This window comes from Xyrauchen texanus, chromosome 43, assembly GCF_025860055.1.
Source record: "Xyrauchen texanus isolate HMW12.3.18 chromosome 43, RBS_HiC_50CHRs, whole genome shotgun sequence".
NCBI lineage: Eukaryota > Metazoa > Chordata > Actinopteri > Cypriniformes > Catostomidae > Xyrauchen > Xyrauchen texanus.
This window is the reverse complement of record NC_068318.1, coordinates 4,212,471-4,231,328: the sequence shown is the minus strand read 5'-3', so window position 1 is coordinate 4,231,328 and position 18,858 is coordinate 4,212,471. Positions and strand designations below refer to the sequence as shown.

At 40.2% G+C, this 18,858-nt stretch overlaps 1 protein-coding gene across 6 annotated transcripts in view; it reads left to right on the top strand.

Moving 5' to 3' along the window:
- The window catches only part of LOC127635642 (PH and SEC7 domain-containing protein 3-like), a 186,415-nt gene that overhangs the window by 97,498 nt on the left and 70,059 nt on the right, over window positions 1-18,858 (top strand). For all 6 annotated transcript variants that reach the window (XM_052115811.1, XM_052115812.1, XM_052115813.1 and 3 more), the window contains one exon: window positions 10,787-10,876. In XM_052115811.1, coding sequence (XP_051971771.1) covers window positions 10,787-10,876 — 90 coding nt within the window. The remainder of the gene's footprint in view (window positions 1-10,786; window positions 10,877-18,858) is intronic.

Below are 18,858 nucleotides of genomic sequence, written 5' to 3'. Positions count from 1 at the left end.
CATTTTAATGCTGTTTATTACTGGGTTCGTACAAGGTGCTTGAATACTTGAATTTAGCTTTTTCAAATTGAAGTCCTGGAAAACTGTTGAAAATTGCCATTTTTAACAAGAGGTGCTTAAAAAGTGAAATATAGAAAGTGTAACGGTGTAGACGGATGTCATGTGGCACCTGTTACTTTTGGCAGCGTTGTTCAGAATTGGCCAATCACAATCAAGTGTTACTGGAGGATTTAATATATATATATATATATATATATATATATATATATATATATATATATATATATATTATATATAGATACTACTGTGGCAGATTTAACAAGTATGAATTCTTGCAACTATCAGTTTTAATAAAAAATGACACTCCAGAGTGAAAAAATTATATAAGATGTAAAATGTTTTGAATGATTTGAATGCATATCAATGGAGGATTCAGTTTTGTGAGCCGCCTAGCGCCACCTTGTGTAAAGAAAGCTTTGTGTCTCCCAAAATATTATTTTCTGTGAATTTTCTATAAATGTTATTTCTGACAACAACATTTGGGTCAATATGAAAATATGTTGACAAAAATGTCCCTTGACTTTTAATCATGAAAAAAATGTCAAATAGCAAAAATAAATAAATAAAATATATAATTCTATAACCTAACCTTTAATGATACGAAATGGCTTGTCTCAGTTTCGCAAATGTTTAAGAAAATATATTTGAAATTGTTAATTGCCTGAAAAAATCCTTGTTCCCTTCTTCTGGTACACCACTTCTATGGCATGTAAAGTTATTTGTGTATTTATTTTGTACTAAAACAAAATTATTATTAATAATTTAAAAAGAATGTTTGTCCCTTGATTTCATGTCATTGGTGTTATCAATGTTAAAATCTTTTTTTATATGTTTTAAAGAAAAATGTAATACAACAATTATGGAAAATATTTGTTAAGGTCAAAGTTCAGAGGCTGCTTAAATATGCATATAATGATTTTCCCCAGCATGTTAAAAGTTATTAATTCATATTTTAACTGTAGTTTTTTCACACAAAAATATCTGGTGTTGTACCCCATTGAACCCTTAAAAGCCCATTTAAAGCTTGTTAGTGTTAACTTAGTGTTAACTTGCTTCATCCGTGAAACAAAATTAAATAATAAAAGAGAGAACAATTTATAAATAATAATGTATGTCAACAGGTTACAAAATGTTTACCAGAGTTTAATTAACTAAGTTAATTTAATGCACTAATTTAGAATAATAAAGATAATTATAAATATAATATATTGGCCTGATAAATATTATAGTTCAGATAATTTATATACATTACATCGTATTGCATCATTAAGCATTTATGCAATACAAAAAGTGGCTTTAAGTGGCTATGATTGGTCTTAATTCCCTCTGCTTTATTTTTAATTGTTGGTCTATGTATTTGTGCGTCAGATGGACGCTTTTTGAGCGTCTCACTTTGGTTGCATCGTGTCTCACTAGTTTTCAGCTTCATTTGAGGAGGCGTGTTGTCTGTACAGCTGGAGTGTTGACTGCCCTTTACTGCCACATCAAGGTGGCACATCGACCTTAAATTGCTCCGACGGAACTGTAGGAACATTAGTTAATACAGAATTGACCTACAAGTCGGTGCACGATTAATTGCGTTAATTTCATGTAACGTGTTATTTTTCATTTTTATCGCAACAAAATTAACGCATTAAATCGACAGCCCGAGTCATTGAATATATGACATTGGGTCAAAATTCTTGCAATAGTGTATTGTAGTAGTAAATAATAAAATTTGTAATAATTTTTAAAACAAATTCAACCTTTCTCTTCTGCTTGCTATTACATTTTAATTTGTGTCTCATCCATACTATGTCTAGTATGGATAAGATTGCTGTCAGAGAACAAATGTTCAGGCTGCTAATAGGGACATGAGTAATGATAATCAGGGTAATTAGTTACTGATTACACACTACATTAACATAATCTCATCATATTAGAATTGATTACTTCCTGATTGTAATGGATATCCTTAATCCTTTACATTTAAAGCTGAACGTGTTCCAGCAGTATTTAATCGTGTGCATCATGAGCTTCATTATTATCACAGTACTGTGTGTCTGGTGTTTCCAAGTGAACAGTGCTATTTACTGTATACTGTGTACGTATGTAGATCATGGTAGATACATTTGTGTGGTTATCAGTAGGGTTGTGCCGATGGACGATATCATCGTCCATCGTGATGGCTGACCAACATCACGATGTAGAGCCACCATCGTGATGCCACGCCCCCTTTTGCGAGTCTTGCTAGTGTGACTCACTAATCCTAGTCTCTTCTATAGTTAACCTAAAAACTTTGCAGGGATTGCTCTGTAAATTAAATTGAGAATATAGCTAATGCATATATGCTATTTTAAATACTGTAGTATATGCCAGAGACGTGACGTGTTAGTCTGTGAAAATACCGTGTCAGGCAGGCTACACAAATATTGATCTTGACATTGTTAGCTTCTTGTCTTTTTTTTTACATGTCTTACACTGTACATTTAGATTAAAATATTTTATGTTGTAGGCTACAAGAAAATAGCCTTTATTAATTAATTGTTAGTAGTTGTTGTGTCTCAGAAAATCTTGCTCATTGTCACATGAGCTCTTGTATACACTGAAGCGGCAGTTTAAAATAAACCCAGACCAGCGAACGTCAAATAACTTTTGTCTGGTTAATACTTTTAAAGAAAAATTTCCTTGGCCATAAATCCATAATGTCAATTCAAATGAAAGAAACAAGGTGAATATGAATAACACACATTTATTAAAACATAGAAGAACAACAAATAAAGAACAAGAAAACGGGAACAACACTCAGACCGAAACTCGGCATTACCATTTCACTTATAATTAGCAGCACAATTAACTTCAGCACAGGCTACAAAATAAATTATGTTATTGAAATATTGTAAAGCGGTCATATGAACTACACAAATGAACGTTTAAAAAATAATATGCAAAATCGAATAGCTCCGCAACGGATGGCGAAAAATGCGTAAAGAAGTTTAATATCTTTCACCATAAACCATGTTTAAATTTTGATGTTTCTGGCCAGAAATAGCAACATATTCACTTTATCTGGTTTTAATAACCAACCCTAGTTATCAGTGGACAGGACAGCTTTACGTTATTTTCATGATGTGCTATCACAGGGGTTCGTCAATCAGCTATTTTACAACAGCTATGAATGTGTCTCATCCAATCTGAATTTAGAGTTTTGAACTACCGTAATTTCCGGACTATTGAGCGCACCTGAATATAAGCCGCACCCACTGATTTTTAAATAAAATATTATTTTGAACATAAATAAGCCACACCTGTCTATAAGCCGCAGGTGCCTACCGGTACATTGAAACAAATGAACTTTACTCAGGCTTTAACGAAACACGACTTGTAACAAAAATAAATAGGCTTTAACGAAACACGGTGTGGCAGCGGGCGTGGTCAAGCGCCGTCCGGAGAGAAAAGCGGTAAGGGCGCTTACACCTAAGCTAAATTATGTCTAACACCGGTGTCTAATTTCAGTAAGCATGGGGAGAGCGGCATAAAAAGGCAGCAGCCACAGAGCTGCTGAGCACAGAGACACACGTCAGTCTAGTGTTGGCGCATAGAAGAATTGAGAAACTTTATAAAGTTGATTGTAAACATTGCTGTGGCCATTAAAAGCCTTACCTGGAACGTCAAGTGCCCTGCTGAAAACTGTCACACTGGTGCCCGTGTGGCAGTTTTCCCAAGAAGGACACGTGAAGCAGGGCACTTGAAATTAGACACCGGTGTTAGACATAATTTAAGCGCAGGTGTAAGCGCCCTTACAGCTTTTCTCTCCCGGACGGGCGCTTGACCACGCCCCCACTGCCACACACGGCTTGTAATAAAACATTTGCAGTAAACAGTAGCCTACCAAGAAAGTCATTGGTCACTATCTTCCTCGTCCTGTGCACTGAAACCACTGAAGTCATCTCCTTCGGTGTCGGCGTTGACTAGCCTCAGATTTAGTTGTCTTTTTGCAGTCAATTCCTCACGCTGCTGTTTCCAACGTCTTATCATCGACTCATTAAGACCAAGCTCCCGTGCAGCAGCTTATTTTCCAACAGCCAGATCGATCGCCTTCAACTTGAAAGCAGCATCATATGCGTTTCTCCGTGTCTTTGCCATGTGAGGGTGACAAAATGACTACCGTAATCAGAATGATGGGAAGTTTGAGCGTGCTCGATTTAATCTAAACAGTAAACAAAAAAAGTTGTTTTGACCTTAACCCGTTCGGCAATTTCAATTGGTCTAATGAAAGCTTCACGCCGCCAAAAAACTGAGCACGTCACAGAATGTTTTTTTTTTTTTTTTTTTAATATATATATAAAATTTGAAAGCGGGAATCCATATATAAATCCATATATTAGCCGCGTCATTGTATAAGCCGCGAGGTTCAAAGCGTGGGAAAAAAGTTGCGGCTTATAGTCCGGAAATTACGGTAATAGTTTTAGAATGCTAGTTTTACTGTTTTGAGTCTTTTGTTTTTAACTCGTGTGTTACTACATATGGTATTTTTCGGTGAAAAAAATTCTTCCCCACACAGTGAAGTGTTTAGTATTATGTTCTCTCTTTAAGCTGTATTCATGGAATGAGGTGACACCAGAAGTAGGCAGTGTGATTTTGACTTATTTGAAGTGTTTAAATCTTCTGTTTTATTTCTGTTTTCCTTTATTTTGTGACGGACTAAAAATGGTTCAAGGAACAGAAACCGAAAACTGGAACAAAGTGATTTTTAATTGTTCTGGAGTGAAAACTTTATTTTTAAAGGCTGGTTACAGGTTATAACCAGTTAATTTCGTCCTGATAATTTTTTCATGAAACCAAATGGGGTTCACAGTATATTTTTGGAACTACACCACTTCATGTTGCTTGAAGAAATGAAACATGTGCTTTAATCCTGAAGGAAACTGCTGCATCACACATTTCTTTGCCTAATTCCCTGTTGTGCACATCACATTTGCTGAATAAAGACCTGTAGAACTATGTGTAATTATTACATATACTGTACGTGCACGGCTAATCCAGATTCAAGGAAAACGTCTCGGGTTACATGTGTAACCCTTGTTCCCTGAAAAAAGCGGAACGAGATGCTGCGCTGCTAAGCGCTAGGGGGAACAACTCTAGCTGTGAAACGAGCTGAAATAGTGTGTGTAACACGTCAATGAACATTGACCGGAATTTATAGCCTCGGCTGATGTAATTATTAGATGCACCTGCGGCCAGGCTATAAATGGATACGTCACCAGGTGTCGTCAGATACTTCTTTTTGAAGCAGCGCAGCATCTCATTCCGCTTTTTTCAGGGAACAAGGTTTACACATGTAACCCGAGACGTTCCCTTTACAAAAAGCTTCACTACGATGCTGTGCTGCTAAGCGCTAGGGGAACGCAATACCCACGCCGCCACACTTGGGGCTGTCCGGACCCCTACGGTTGTGCAGTGTACTCACAAAAACGCGAGAGGTCTCAGACATGAGCTTGAGATGTCGACTCAAGGGCATAAGAGCCCGGAGTAGCATAAACATCTAAACCATTCAATTTTGATGAATGTGTGCGGAGAGGACCAGCCTGCCGCATCACAAACTTGTTTAGGCATGGGCTGAGATGTCGACTCAAGGACGTAAGAGCCCGAAGTAGCAAAGCATCTAACCCATAAAGTTCGATGAATGTGTGCAAAGAGAACCCTATCGCAACACAAACTTGTCATAAAAACTGATGAATGTGAGCGGAGAGGACCAGCCTGCCGCATCACAAACTTGTTCAGGCATGAGCTGAGATGTCGACTCAAGGGCATAAGAGCCCGGAGTGCAGAACATCCAAACTAAAAACGTCCAATGAATGTGTGCGGAGAGGACAACCTGCCGCATCACAAACTTGCTGCAGAGGGAGACCTCTAGCCAAGGATTTAGAGGAGGAGAGCCCTCTGGTAGAGTGCGCCCTGAAACCTACTGGCGAAGCTTGACCGCGCGCCTCGTAGGCCTGAGCAATAATGAGGATGCCTCTTTGAGGACACCCCGCCCACCAAGCCGTGGCAAACCGCAGTGGCCACATAGAACCCCCTGACGGTTCTTTCTACAGAAAATCCAGAACTGAAGCAAACTGCAGTTAGCTGGTTCTGTAATAAGAACTTTAGTAGAAGGAAACGCATGCAGGCGCATTTGCGTTACTACGTTCAGCCCCTCCCGAGGGGGAGGGGGGGGGGTTGGGCGACTCGGGGAGAAGTAGAGGAGACATTGCGCTATCAACAGAGGCGAAGAAGTCCTCTTCTGCCCTGTAAAATCTACCCAGATCAGTTCCAAGTGGAGGGAGCCCTAGCACTTGAAATGGTCTCGATAACCTCAAGAGAAAACCCTGTGAACCTCATTTGGTACCCTTAGGGGTCAGACATGAAAGGTTTCACAATTCAGGGCAAGGATGAGAAGGTCCTCCCTGTTCGGAATCGCCCAAGGCGAGCCATCGAGGAGAGGAATTAACTCCGAGCATCATATCCTGTTCGGCCAGCGCAGCGCCATTAATAGGAGGCAAGACCCTTGCTGGTGAACATTGCCAAGACTCCCGGGAGCAGAGAAACCGGGGAAAGAAACGCATACAGACGCATTCTGGGTCATGTATGAGTCTTAACGTCCAGACCCAAGGGGGCTGGGTGATTTCAGGGAGAATTAGAGGAGACATTGCGCTATTCATAGAGGCGAAGAGGTCCTCTTCTGCCCTAAGATCTCACCCAAACTTGTTCCAAGTGGAAAAAGCCCGGCATTTAAAAAGGTCTCGATAACCTCAGGAGAGAGCCCTGTGTCCCTCAGTTGGTACCCTTAGGGGCCAAACATGAAAGATTCCACAGCTCGGGGCAGGGATGAAATATTGACCTGTGCCTGAGATAGAAGATCCTTCCTCTTCGGAATCGCCCAAGGCGAGCCGTCGAGGGAAGAAATTCGCTCCGAGAACCAAGCCCTGTTCGGCCAGCGGTTCTATCAGTAAGAGGCAAAAACCCTTGCTGGCGAACTCTGGCCAACTACTACCTTAGGGTGGAGTTCTTAACTCCCCATTGGTATTTTCTGTCTGGACAGTAAATCTGCTCCCATATCACGGGCATCCAGGGATATAACTGACCTGAGTGACAGGAGCTTGCCATGGGCCCTAAGGAGAATCCGGCGTGTCAGAAATACAGCTGACAGGAACGTGGGTCTCCTTGATGATTTATGTAAGAGGCTACCGCTGTATTGTCCACCAGCACCAAGACATGGCAGCCTCAGGAGGAGGTATTTCAGGGCCAGAAATACAGCCATCAACCCGAGACAGTGACTGTGACAACCGAGCTGGCTGACCCTCCTATCCCCTTAAGCTGGGCTGACCACTTAAGGCCGCTACCCCACCTGTCAGGGAGGCGTCTGTCTTTAGCAGCCTGCGACAACAAGACACACCTAGAGTGGGACCCAAGGCAGAAAACCGGGGTCTGAACCACATAGGAAGGAGCGAAGCCTGAGAGCATAACCCTATTTAGCCTAGGGGTTTTGGCCCTTGGAAGAAATCCCCTGGCTTTTGGCCACAACAAAAACGGTCTCATGAGCAGAAGGTCCAGAGGGATCACCGTGGACGCGGTCGCCCTGAGACCTGGAAATCATTGATACTGATAGCAGTGCAACCTTGACCTAGCCTGACTTTGCTCAGGGTGATCTGAATGGACTCAATCCTAGCGGGAGACAGTTGTGCCCGCATTGTGATTGAACTCCATAAGATGCCTCGATAGACAGTGTTCTGAGTGGGAGAGAGGACGCTTTTCTTGGCGTTGAGCCTCAACCCCAGAAAAACAGATGAGCTAAGACGATGTCCCTGTGCTGAACTGCCAGTTCCTGGAACTGCGCTAGGATCAGCCAGTCGTCTACATAATTCAGAATGCAGATGCCCCGAGTCGCAAGGAGCCAGCTACATCATGCATTGTGAATGTGCGGGTAAAAAGGGCTAGGCAGTGAAAGAACCTGATCCTGGAAGACTTAGCCCCCGGAAGCGAACCTCAGGAACTTTCCATGTTGTGACAGAACTTCTAAATGAAGTATAGAAGTGCGTCATAAGATCGATGGTGACCAGGCAAACGAGTTGTAGGGCTTGAGACACGACCGTCTTGATAGGCATCATCTTGGACTTGAACACCCATGGGCAGTTCAAGCTTTAGGACCTAAGCCAGACGCCACCCCTCACCCTCCATGGGAAACGGGAAGTATTTAGTGTAATAACCTAACTCTCTCTCTGGAAGGGGAACACATATCATGGCCCCTTTAACCAGGAGATTGAGGTTTTTTTTTTACAGAAAAAAGAAATCCGGTTTACGGTAGTGAGAACACGCCGTGGAAACCCGGAAAAGAGGCGAGTGAATTAAATCCTGATGCCCTTATAAGACCCACAGAAAAGAATATATCTGGCAGAAGTTTCCACGCTGCCAGGATCTCTGAGATGGGTATTATATTTGAACACTTCCTGTTGAGGGGTTGTCGAGTGTTTCGCGTCCTGAATAAAATGCAGGAACAGCGAAAACACCCAATTTTGACGGAAGCCTCAGCAACCCGAAACACCAAGAGGTGGCAGGAATGGAGGGGCTTCGAGGGGGTACAGGGAGGGGTGAAGTGAAGCACGCGCCCCATCCCGAGGGGAGCTACCCCCTAATCTAGGCGCAAGACCGTCAGGGTTTTCTCTTACTAGAAATGATAGCCCTGAGGTCTTGCTTCGGGGGCTGGCGAGGGAGGCAAGACTGTCCCCAATCCCTGGGAGGAGGAGCACGACTCGCCAGGCTTTGCTTTTGAGCCTCCGTTCAGACAGGACTGAGGCGGGTCTGAGGCTTGCTCGTCAAGCGCAGAACCCACACTCAGGTCATCCAGGAGGTCAGCCTGGTATGCCTGTAAAACAGCATAGTGTGCACAGCAGCACCAGCCTGACCTGCTGCTTGATAAGCCCTTCCCACTAGGGGAGAGAGGGGCTTTGAGGGGAGAGAGGGCTTCTTAAGTGACGATGCCGAGCCCGGCGAGAGATAGCCCGCAAGCGTCTCTTCGACCGGCGGCATCACTGAATACCCCCGTGCCTTAGCACCCACGATGGTCGAATATAATGACGTCGAGGGTATGTGGACACGGGAAGAAAATATATATATATTTATTTATTTATTTATTTATTTTAGGGGTTCCTCCATGAGCGAAAAAGCTCTTCATGGAGGTTTTCAAAGAAGGGAAGGGACTCATGAGGCGTTCCCTTTCTTAGACTGGAAGATAAAATCTATCCCCTAATTTGGAGGGTTTGGTGTCTCTTTTTCGCATGGCCAGTCCAATCTGGCAACCGCTTGAGTAACAACATCGAGCAATTCCTCCGTAGATTTTTTTTTCACGGACGGAAAGCTCGGAGGCGGGAAGAGAATCGCGATCCTCCTCATGATCCGAAGAAGTGTCGGAACGCGCTTCGAGATCATGTGAAGGACCAGCTGAGTTTGGGGAGAGAGCGAGAGAAAGGGATCAACCCGTCTCTTGCTCCTCAGCCAAATCCATGCAAGAGCCCCACGAACGATTTTTCTTTTTTTCTTTTTCGTGAGTGCTGACTCCCGGAAGCAAGCGAGGCGAGCACGAAGCACTCTGCCTGTTAAAGCAAATCGCAGTGCTCGCACCCGCCCTGCTGCAACGCAAGAGCAGCGTGCTCTTACCCCCAAACAAACAGAGCAAAACTGATGTGTGTCCTCTTCAGCTATAGAGCAAAAAGAGGGGAAAACGCACCGTTTGCGGCTTTCAGTCATTCTCTCTTTTTTTTTTCTTTCTTTCTTTTTTTTTAAATATATATATATATATATATATATAATATTTTCTAAACAGAAGAGAAAAGAGAACAACGTTTACTGCACACTGCCTAACTGATTCTAACTCCTAACAGAGGAAAGAAAGTTTTGACAGGGTTTGTGAAACACACAGAAACAGAATCGCTCTGAACAAAGAGTTTCTGACGACACCTGGTGACGTATCCATTTATAGCCTGGCCACAGGTGCATCTAATGATTACATCAGCTGAGGCTATAAATTCCGGTCAATGTTCATTGACGTGTTACACACACTATTTCAGCTCGGTTCACAGCTAGAGTTGTTCCCCTAGCGCTTAGCAGCGCAGCATCATAGTGAAGCTTTTCGTAAAGGGAACATTATTATTGGTAAAAATGACATTTATCAGTTGTTTCCAAGTTTGATATGATGCATTCATACAGATTTGATGCTTCTGGGTTTTGACTCAGAAGCAGATCTGTAATAAAAATTATGCTTAACTTTTAATTAACTGTATGCTTGTTATGATTTCTTCACTGATAAATCCACCGCACAGGAAAAAACTAATAGTTTATTTTAGCTTATTTTGGTGAGGTAAGTGGCTTACCTTTTATTTTTCAGACCAGTTTATTTATTCCTCTTGTGAGATCTGCCAACACCACTTAGCGTAGAGTACTGTCATTTTAAAAGAACTATATAAATATTATATTGTGATGTACATATGTTGGTCATAGTGCCCACCCGTGCGTATGCTTCCTTAAGTTTAGTGTCAGTTTTCATTGAGTGTGTAAATGTGATGAGTGATATACAGCTGCTGTAGCAGTGCATGCTGGAGTTCATTAGCGATCTGTTCCTCTGCCCTGTCTAGCTCGCAGGTTAAATCAGATTGATGCAGTACTGTCCCGCCCCATTAATGGCCTAATAAATGTTTCTTATGCCCTGCAGAATATTGGGAAGAAGATGACATGCCAGGAATTCATCAATAACCTGGACGGACTCGATGCAGGACAAGATTTCCCCCGAGAGCTGCTGAAGGTAAGATGCAAACGAATCTCCCAGCTGTGAGATCATATGTGAAGAGACACTGCAGACACAAATCACTTAACTGAAATGTAAAACAAGACAAACAACTAGACTATGTGAAGTAATAAGTTTTCAATTGAGATTTGTATTCAGATTGGGTGGAGAGGTCACAGAGGGATTGTGGGAGGGAATTTCATAGTTTGGGAGAAGTGACACTAAATGCCAGCCAAAGATGTCAACAACCAGTAAATATGAGTTAGATGACCTGAGTTTACGAGCTGGGCGATATATTGAATATTCACAATATAATCGCAACGATTTTACTGGTGATATAAAATGAAGCAATATCGGGAATATATTTAGAGCTCATCATTAGACTGATTTCACTATCCTTCAGGGCAGCAAATAAAAATATAAATATGATCATATGTGATTATTAAACCGCAAAAGGCTGTAGTCAGCGCTAAAGACACAGACCAACATGGTCATGGTCCAACATGGTGTGCTTCAGAGGAAATGATTGACTGTATAACATAAATCTAATCCTCAAAATAGTAATTACAATAAAAATAATGATCACAATAATTCTGATAAAAATATAGCAGTGATGGAGCCCAAGCCCCACTGGCATTCACTGAGCACATTGCAAAGAGCTCCAGTACAATAGACACACAATGTTAAGATTAGTTGAGTTGGGTTTTGAACACCCAATCTTTTAAACCATAGTCCAGAGCTTTAACCACTGTGCCACTCAATTGACTCGTCTAGATGACGCCAAAGAGACATTCCAAGTTAAGAGTACAAAACAATTGTGGGGAAAATATTGCTACAGTTAAGAAGTTTTGGATTGAAGCAAAAATTACACAGTAGAGGATGGCCCTCATTGTGGTAAGCACAATTTGTAGACTCAAAGGTCAAGGACAGTTTTTAAAACCATGGTTTGCAATACTCGAACACCCAATCTCTGGAACCATACTCCAGAGTAGTGTTGCCAGTACCGCCACTCCCTGTAAGCAGACTACGCTGTCTTCGTAGGGCACCAACTCCCTAGGGGGGCACCAGAAATTCCACCGGTTGCCTTTACTCGCATGTTATAAACTTTTCAAGGACCCGAAAGCAGTTGCAGAACACCGATGATCGCCTCGCATCATTTCACGCGATGATCACGTGATATGTGTTCTTAATGGACAGTGGGAGTAATAAGTGATGATTTTCTGGAATATGTGAGGACTCTTGCTGAATTCTAGATACATGGTAGCTTATTGCTGGTTTTGTTGGGGAGACCAGTAAAGAGGGCATTGTAGTGATCCATTCAGGAAGTGATGAAGGCTTGAACGGGAGTCTCTGCATCTTTGGTGGTAGGGATGAGAGACAGCTTAGCAATGTTACGGAAATGAAAAAAGCAGACACTTTGAATGAAGCACTCTGTCGCTCCTCATTGGCATAAAGTAAAACTTTTCTCACTTTGTTGTATTGCTGGACACACCCACATTCTTTGGCCAACAGAAGTCGCAACTTAACTGATTTCAGTGGAGATTGACGGTAGCATGTTGCTAAGTTAATGACATGTTTTGGAAACAAACATAAAATACATAGCACTCTAGTTTTTAATTACACAAAGCTATTTTTTATCTGCACTTTTCAGTACATGTGATGTTACCTTAGAATTTGGCCAAAATAAGGTATCTTAGTAGGCAACATTTTTAAGTTGCTACCTTTTGGAGCAGCTTTCAATTCAACAGCACACCTATGATGCTTTAATATCTGCAGCTCACTAGGGTTTGAAACAAAGCAATAAATAGTGTAACTTAATGGTGTCTACTGACCCGTGTTTCATACTATCATGTGATCTTTACTAATCTTTCATCTATTTCGTGTTTGTACACCTGATACATGCTCAGGACAAAATCGCTCTTGTCCTGCATTCATGATTAATACATGCTGTTATTGGAGACACAGAGGCACTTTTGGGGGACATGAACTAATCCAGTACAGCTGATCTCAGCAGAGGCTCAGGATAACAATAGTGTGCCACATATCAAGTGTACCAAAAGTTGTGATATCATATGGGTCATTCTACAAAATGGTTAATTTTTGTGTCCATTATTATATGTGTAAATAATGATTTTAAGATTAATAGCTGACACCAGATTATACTATGTGTTATTAAAGGGATCAAAATCATGTAAATGCTATTTTTAAATATTTTTTGGTGCATATATATATATATACACACACACACACACACACACACACACACACACACACACACACACACACACACACACACACACAGTATACGTGTGTGTGAGTCTGTGTAATTTTAATAAAAAGTTGTGTCAACTAAAATTTGAAGTTTCCTTCAAATTTCCTTATGTTCTGCATCAATCCTACATTAATAGTATAAATATCTTATATCTTTAAAATAAAAATTAAGACCTTGCTACATTTCTGAATAGGGTTGCAACTAACGATTATTTTGATAATTGAATAATCTAACAATTATTAGAACGATTATTCGACTATTCGGCAATTATTGCGATGATTCATCAATAGCTCTTAACCGATTATTCAGCTTGTGCCCCGACTTAAAAGTTGTATTAAACGTGCTTACTAACAATAAAGAAGACAAAATCATCTTTTAAAAATACCTCTAAATGACATTCACTGAATTAACAGAAACAAATAATTTTTATAAGTTTAATATAATAAGAAATTCACTGCAAATTTTTTTTTATTGTTATCAAGTTTTTTCTCTTGTTTTCCATTTAAAAATGTCTAAATATCCTTAAACCAAAATATATTTTCTTGAGAAGAAGATATTTAGACTTGCTTTAAGAGAATGAATCTTAAATATACAGTAAGTGTATTTTGTATATAAGTGTATTTTTTACTTGTTTATACTTCTATGAAGTGCAGTAAAGACAAAATATACTTATATTCAAGATCTATTCTCTAAACGTAAATATCTTATATGCTGCTGCTCAGGTGAATGCATCTTTTTAAAGGGATTTTTAGATATTTTACAATATTTGTATTTTTTATATTATGTTCAACATTCTCAGAATGTTTTTCTTCTGCAGTATAGCTGCAAAATTATATGCATGTTGTTTTAAAGGAGTTTTAGATATTTATATCGGAAAACAAGCCAAAACAAAATCAAATCATAAATGTATTTTGTTGCAGTGTATAGGGGGCGAAGACTACCCTCTTCCACATTTTTGTTCACTTCAATCCATCTTTAACTCTCAAAAAACAAACTCTCTCTTATTACTAAAGCTGCTTATTGCCAATTTTCTTCATAATAAGAAATGCACAGTGACCTCTATATTATGATTCAATAAGTCGCGAGCCATCACGTTATAATCTAGCTGCATTAAGCGTGCACGCTCGAGGGATGAGCGGCCCCGTTACAGAGTTCATCAGCCGGGTGCAGTTTACATCTCTTCCCCTTAGATCGGGACATTCGCCCAACTCATAGAAGAGGCGCTGACCACACAGAGAAATGCCAGTTTCGGAGTTTGTATTTAATTACATGATCTGCTTCCATATTATTTGAACTTTAATAAAGCTATAACGAATTAACTGCATTTAAGATGTAACACCTGGGTGTTTCCTTTAAAGAGCTCCGACTCCACTTATTCCACAAAGAGAGTGCTTCTTTATTTACTTGTTTGTTATTTTTGTATAATACCCTTGTACTTTGCAGTCTACATAAGATGAAGCTGTTTGGAAAGTTTAGAGTGCTTCTGGACTGTGGTCTGTGTAATTCTTCCTCTCAGTCAGGTGTGAGCTGCAGTGCTGCTCTCACGCGCCATCATTACAGTTTAATATGATCTCATGTTATGTTAAATGAGATCAAACGACTATTCGACTATGAACATATTTGTCGACAATTTTTACATTGTCGATTACGTTGACTAATCATTTCAGCCCTTTTCTGAATGCAAAATTATTTTCCAATATCTAATAATATTTGTCAATTTAGATTTGAGATGGCACAATGGATTTATTAACAATTAAACACATTTCCAGTCTAAAAGAAAATGTTCAAGCCTTTTTAAAAGCAAAATCTAATTTTTGCAGAATGAGTCATATAGTAGTTGTGAATTGGAACTTCAACTTATAAGCGCAAGTTCTTTAATGCGTGCGGTAATTTTAAAAAGTGTGACCGTACACTTCGCAGTATATCCAGGTCAGATTAAATATCATCAAACATATAATGTGATTTTTAGATGTTTTTAATGATTGGTTATGATAGAAAAGATGTGATTGCCAATGCGCTTGCCAGGCATGTGTGCCGCCATATTGTTTACATTGCAATGTAGCATGGGATTCTGAGTTCTTCATAGCATAGAAGGTTCTAAAAAAAACTAGCCCTTCCACTTTTCTGGCTCTGGAAGTGGTGAGAATGAGTGACGAAAGGAATGGGAGAAGGCTCAAGTGGACTGACTAATTTACACATTCTTTGTTTAACCCTCTGGGTCGACGGACGCACCGGCGCGTCCTGCTGGATATTTTCGTCATTACAGCGGAAACAAATGAAAATGCTCCGTAATTTTTGGGTATACAGATAAGTGTAAGACATCATTAGAGACTATAAATGGTCTACTTTTATTTGTGTACACTCACAATAACAACAAAACCTTGTGCTTTTGTAAAATAAAGAAAATAAAAAGGGTGAGCTTTCAGCAGTCTCTGTGTTCATGAGCATATTTCAGAAACACATCACAAAAATGAACTGAAACTCTGCGAATACTTATCTCACAAACATGAAACATATGTCTAAAGAAAGCTTCAAATGTCCACTTTTAAATAAAACTATTCAAATTTAAAACAAACATTCTTCTGCAATGTAATCTGTATGAAACAAAGCGATGTACATGTTTCAGCTGGCTCAGCTCATTATAGCTAATGTGATCACACCCACCAGCAGAGCGCGCTATTCATACGCTAATGTGCTGAAGCGATCAAGACAAATGGTAAACACCCCGACTGTGAGGTTTGATGTAAACACAATTAATTCACTTTACTGCGTGTTTGTAATGATACACAGGCGAGGAAACTCCTGGATAGTAAGGAAGAGTTAACATTTTCCTCAGAAGAAGAGCGGGACTCCGATGAACGTTTGAATTTTGAAGAGAGACTTGATCCAGCCAAGGATACAATATTGGATGAGTAAATCACTTAGTTTTAATTAGTTGACATGTACATGTAAATACAGTGTTATCAGACTTTAGCCATTAATATGTTTTTAAGCAACTGAAAAAAGCACAAATGTCAAGGCATGTCAAAACTTCTCCAGTACCCAAAACACCCTCAGACCCCAGAGGGTTAACGTCAGTTAACAATCCCTGCATGCTGCATCAAAACAGTGCGCTCTGACAGTAACAGCTTTACATGTTTATTTTGTGATTATTTATATGTTTGTATCATAAAAAATAAAGAGATTGTGATGTTGAAAAGACTATTTGAGCAGATAATTCATTATGACATCTGCTTCAGTCCCTCTCTGCTGGTAAACAGCAGCACAAATACAGATTGCAATAGTTTGATCGTATGTGCGAAATGGAAAGTTCTGGATTTTTTTAGAGGTAAATAAAGGGGCTCAATCAACAGCATTTGTGGAATAATGTTGATTACCACAGAAAATAACTGTATAAAAAAAACAAAAAGTAAATACTGTTTCAAAAGTATAGTCGAAATGAGTATTTGTGGTAATCCGCATTAAAGAACAAATGCCATCGATTGAGTTGAACTTGCATTGAACGTGAAATATTGCTTTAAGATCAATTACTTTTTTCTTTTTCTCAGTTTTTTCAGTTTTTCTCAGTCTTGCATCTACAAAATTATAATGTTTTTTATTTTTTGTTGTTGTTGATTGACCTCTAAATTAACAACATTCTGTGAAAATTGTTTATTTCATGCAAGTCTTGTAAAAAGCTAGATCAAACATGACGAGGTTTGGCTTTGATTTTGCATCAGATCTGTGGCCGCCTGCTAGACAATCCTTCCCATGATGCCTGTGATATGTCCGGTGTTGGCATAATCACTGCAGCAAAACTTCATCAGTGATAGGCCAAACAGTCCAGTATGGCTCAGAGTTTAATCTGCCAAGTCCAGTGGACATAAATAATTAAATACCCCCACCCCCCCGCTCAGCCCATCCCTGCCGGACAGTACCCTTCCTGCTTTAATAAAGTGAGTACATCGTGCACTAACAAGATATGTGTTGTATGCTGCAGAACTTGGCAGTAAGTTTAGTTATCACTTTAAATGGCATTATATAAAGCTGCAGCAATCTTAATGCCCTTGTGTATGGTCTGTCATATCTGTCTGCTGCCAACATGAGCGCCTGCTTTATCCGCTCTTTATATCCTGATCGCAGGTAGCACAGAACTGAACCACTCACACACTGTTTACCTCAATGTGACGAGTGGCACAATGCAATCTCTTTGGTAACACTGCATTCAAATCTGATTTGTTTTTTGTGTGTGTGTGTTTTTATCCCCTTTTCTTCCCAATTTGGAATGCCCAATTCCCAATGAGCTATAAGCCCTTGTGCTGGCGTAGTGACTCGTCTCAATCTGGGTGGTGGAGGAAGAATTTCTGTTGCCTCTGCATCTGAGACGTCAATCCGCGCATCTTAGCACACAGCTTTTTGAGCGCATTACAGCGGTGACGTAGCACGTGTGGCGGCTTCATGCTATTATCTGCGACATCCAAGCACAACTCGCCACCCGCCCCACCTAGAGTGAACCGCATTATAGTGACCACGAGGAGGTTACCCCATGTGCCTCTAACCACCCTAGCATCCGGGCCAATTTGGTTGCTTAGGAGACATGGTGGGAGTCACTCAGCACACCCTGAATTCGAACTCGTGACTCCAGTGGTGGTAGTCTGCATCAAAACTCGCTGAGATCTGATTTGGTTTTTAAATACGATCCGCATCATTTGGCTATAGGGATAAAATCTGATCCGTATGGTCAGACAGTGAGCAGGCTAATGTGCCATTCAGAACTGAATTGAGAATGCCTTCCAATTCCAGTTTAATTCAAGATTTTGAATTGGCTTAGCAAACAGAATTACAATTTTAATTAAAGGAAATATAATTAAAATGAAAAGAAATTCAAAGACTAGAGGTGTAATTCTTCACTGGCCTTATGATTTGATTCGATTACGATTCAAAGGGTAACGAATTGATTATAAAACGATTCTCGCTGCATCACAATGCATCTTATCCTTCAATATCTTTTTTCAGTTTCTTCAAAATGTAGTTTTAAAAAAAAAAAAAAATCCTTTCAGCTTTTTATTTAACAGTTGTTTTAAAAATCAGAACGAGTCACATTACATAAACTGGCCTTTTACATTCAGTAAGAGCTGTGAACAAAACATGGAACACAACATGAAATAAATGGTTCTATATCCTTTATCATCAGGTGTGCGTACACCTGACAAACGAGTGACCGACAATGACAAAAGCCAATGAAATGGATAGCGCGCAAGAGTAGAGGAAGGCATCAGGGGGAGGGGGAGAAAATAATAGTTAAATGAAAATATCACCAACAACTCCCGAACTGCTGCCTCGTCATTATTTTCTTCTGTGTTTTCCCCTGTTGTTGCAAATCAGTGCAATAATGGGTGCGAGCTCGTCTTTCATGTTGTTTGTTGGCTTCTTATCACGAATAAACTCTCCCGTTGCTATGTGCGTGGGTTTGTGAAAGCATTTCGGAATCGTAGTTTCATTCGTGCACAAATGGTCATGTGTTTGATACAGCTGGTCTGCAAACAGTCGTGTTTGTGCACTTGACTTTAGTGCATACACTTAACTTGTGTCTTTGTTTCCACATGTCTTTGGCACACACCACTGCTCTGCCGTGATTTAAACTGAACTCAGAATCGATTCTGATTCTTTTGAGAATCGATTCAGAATCGTTTGAGTATGAATCACAATGTATCGCTGAAGCTATCTTTTTCCAACAGCTCTATCAGTG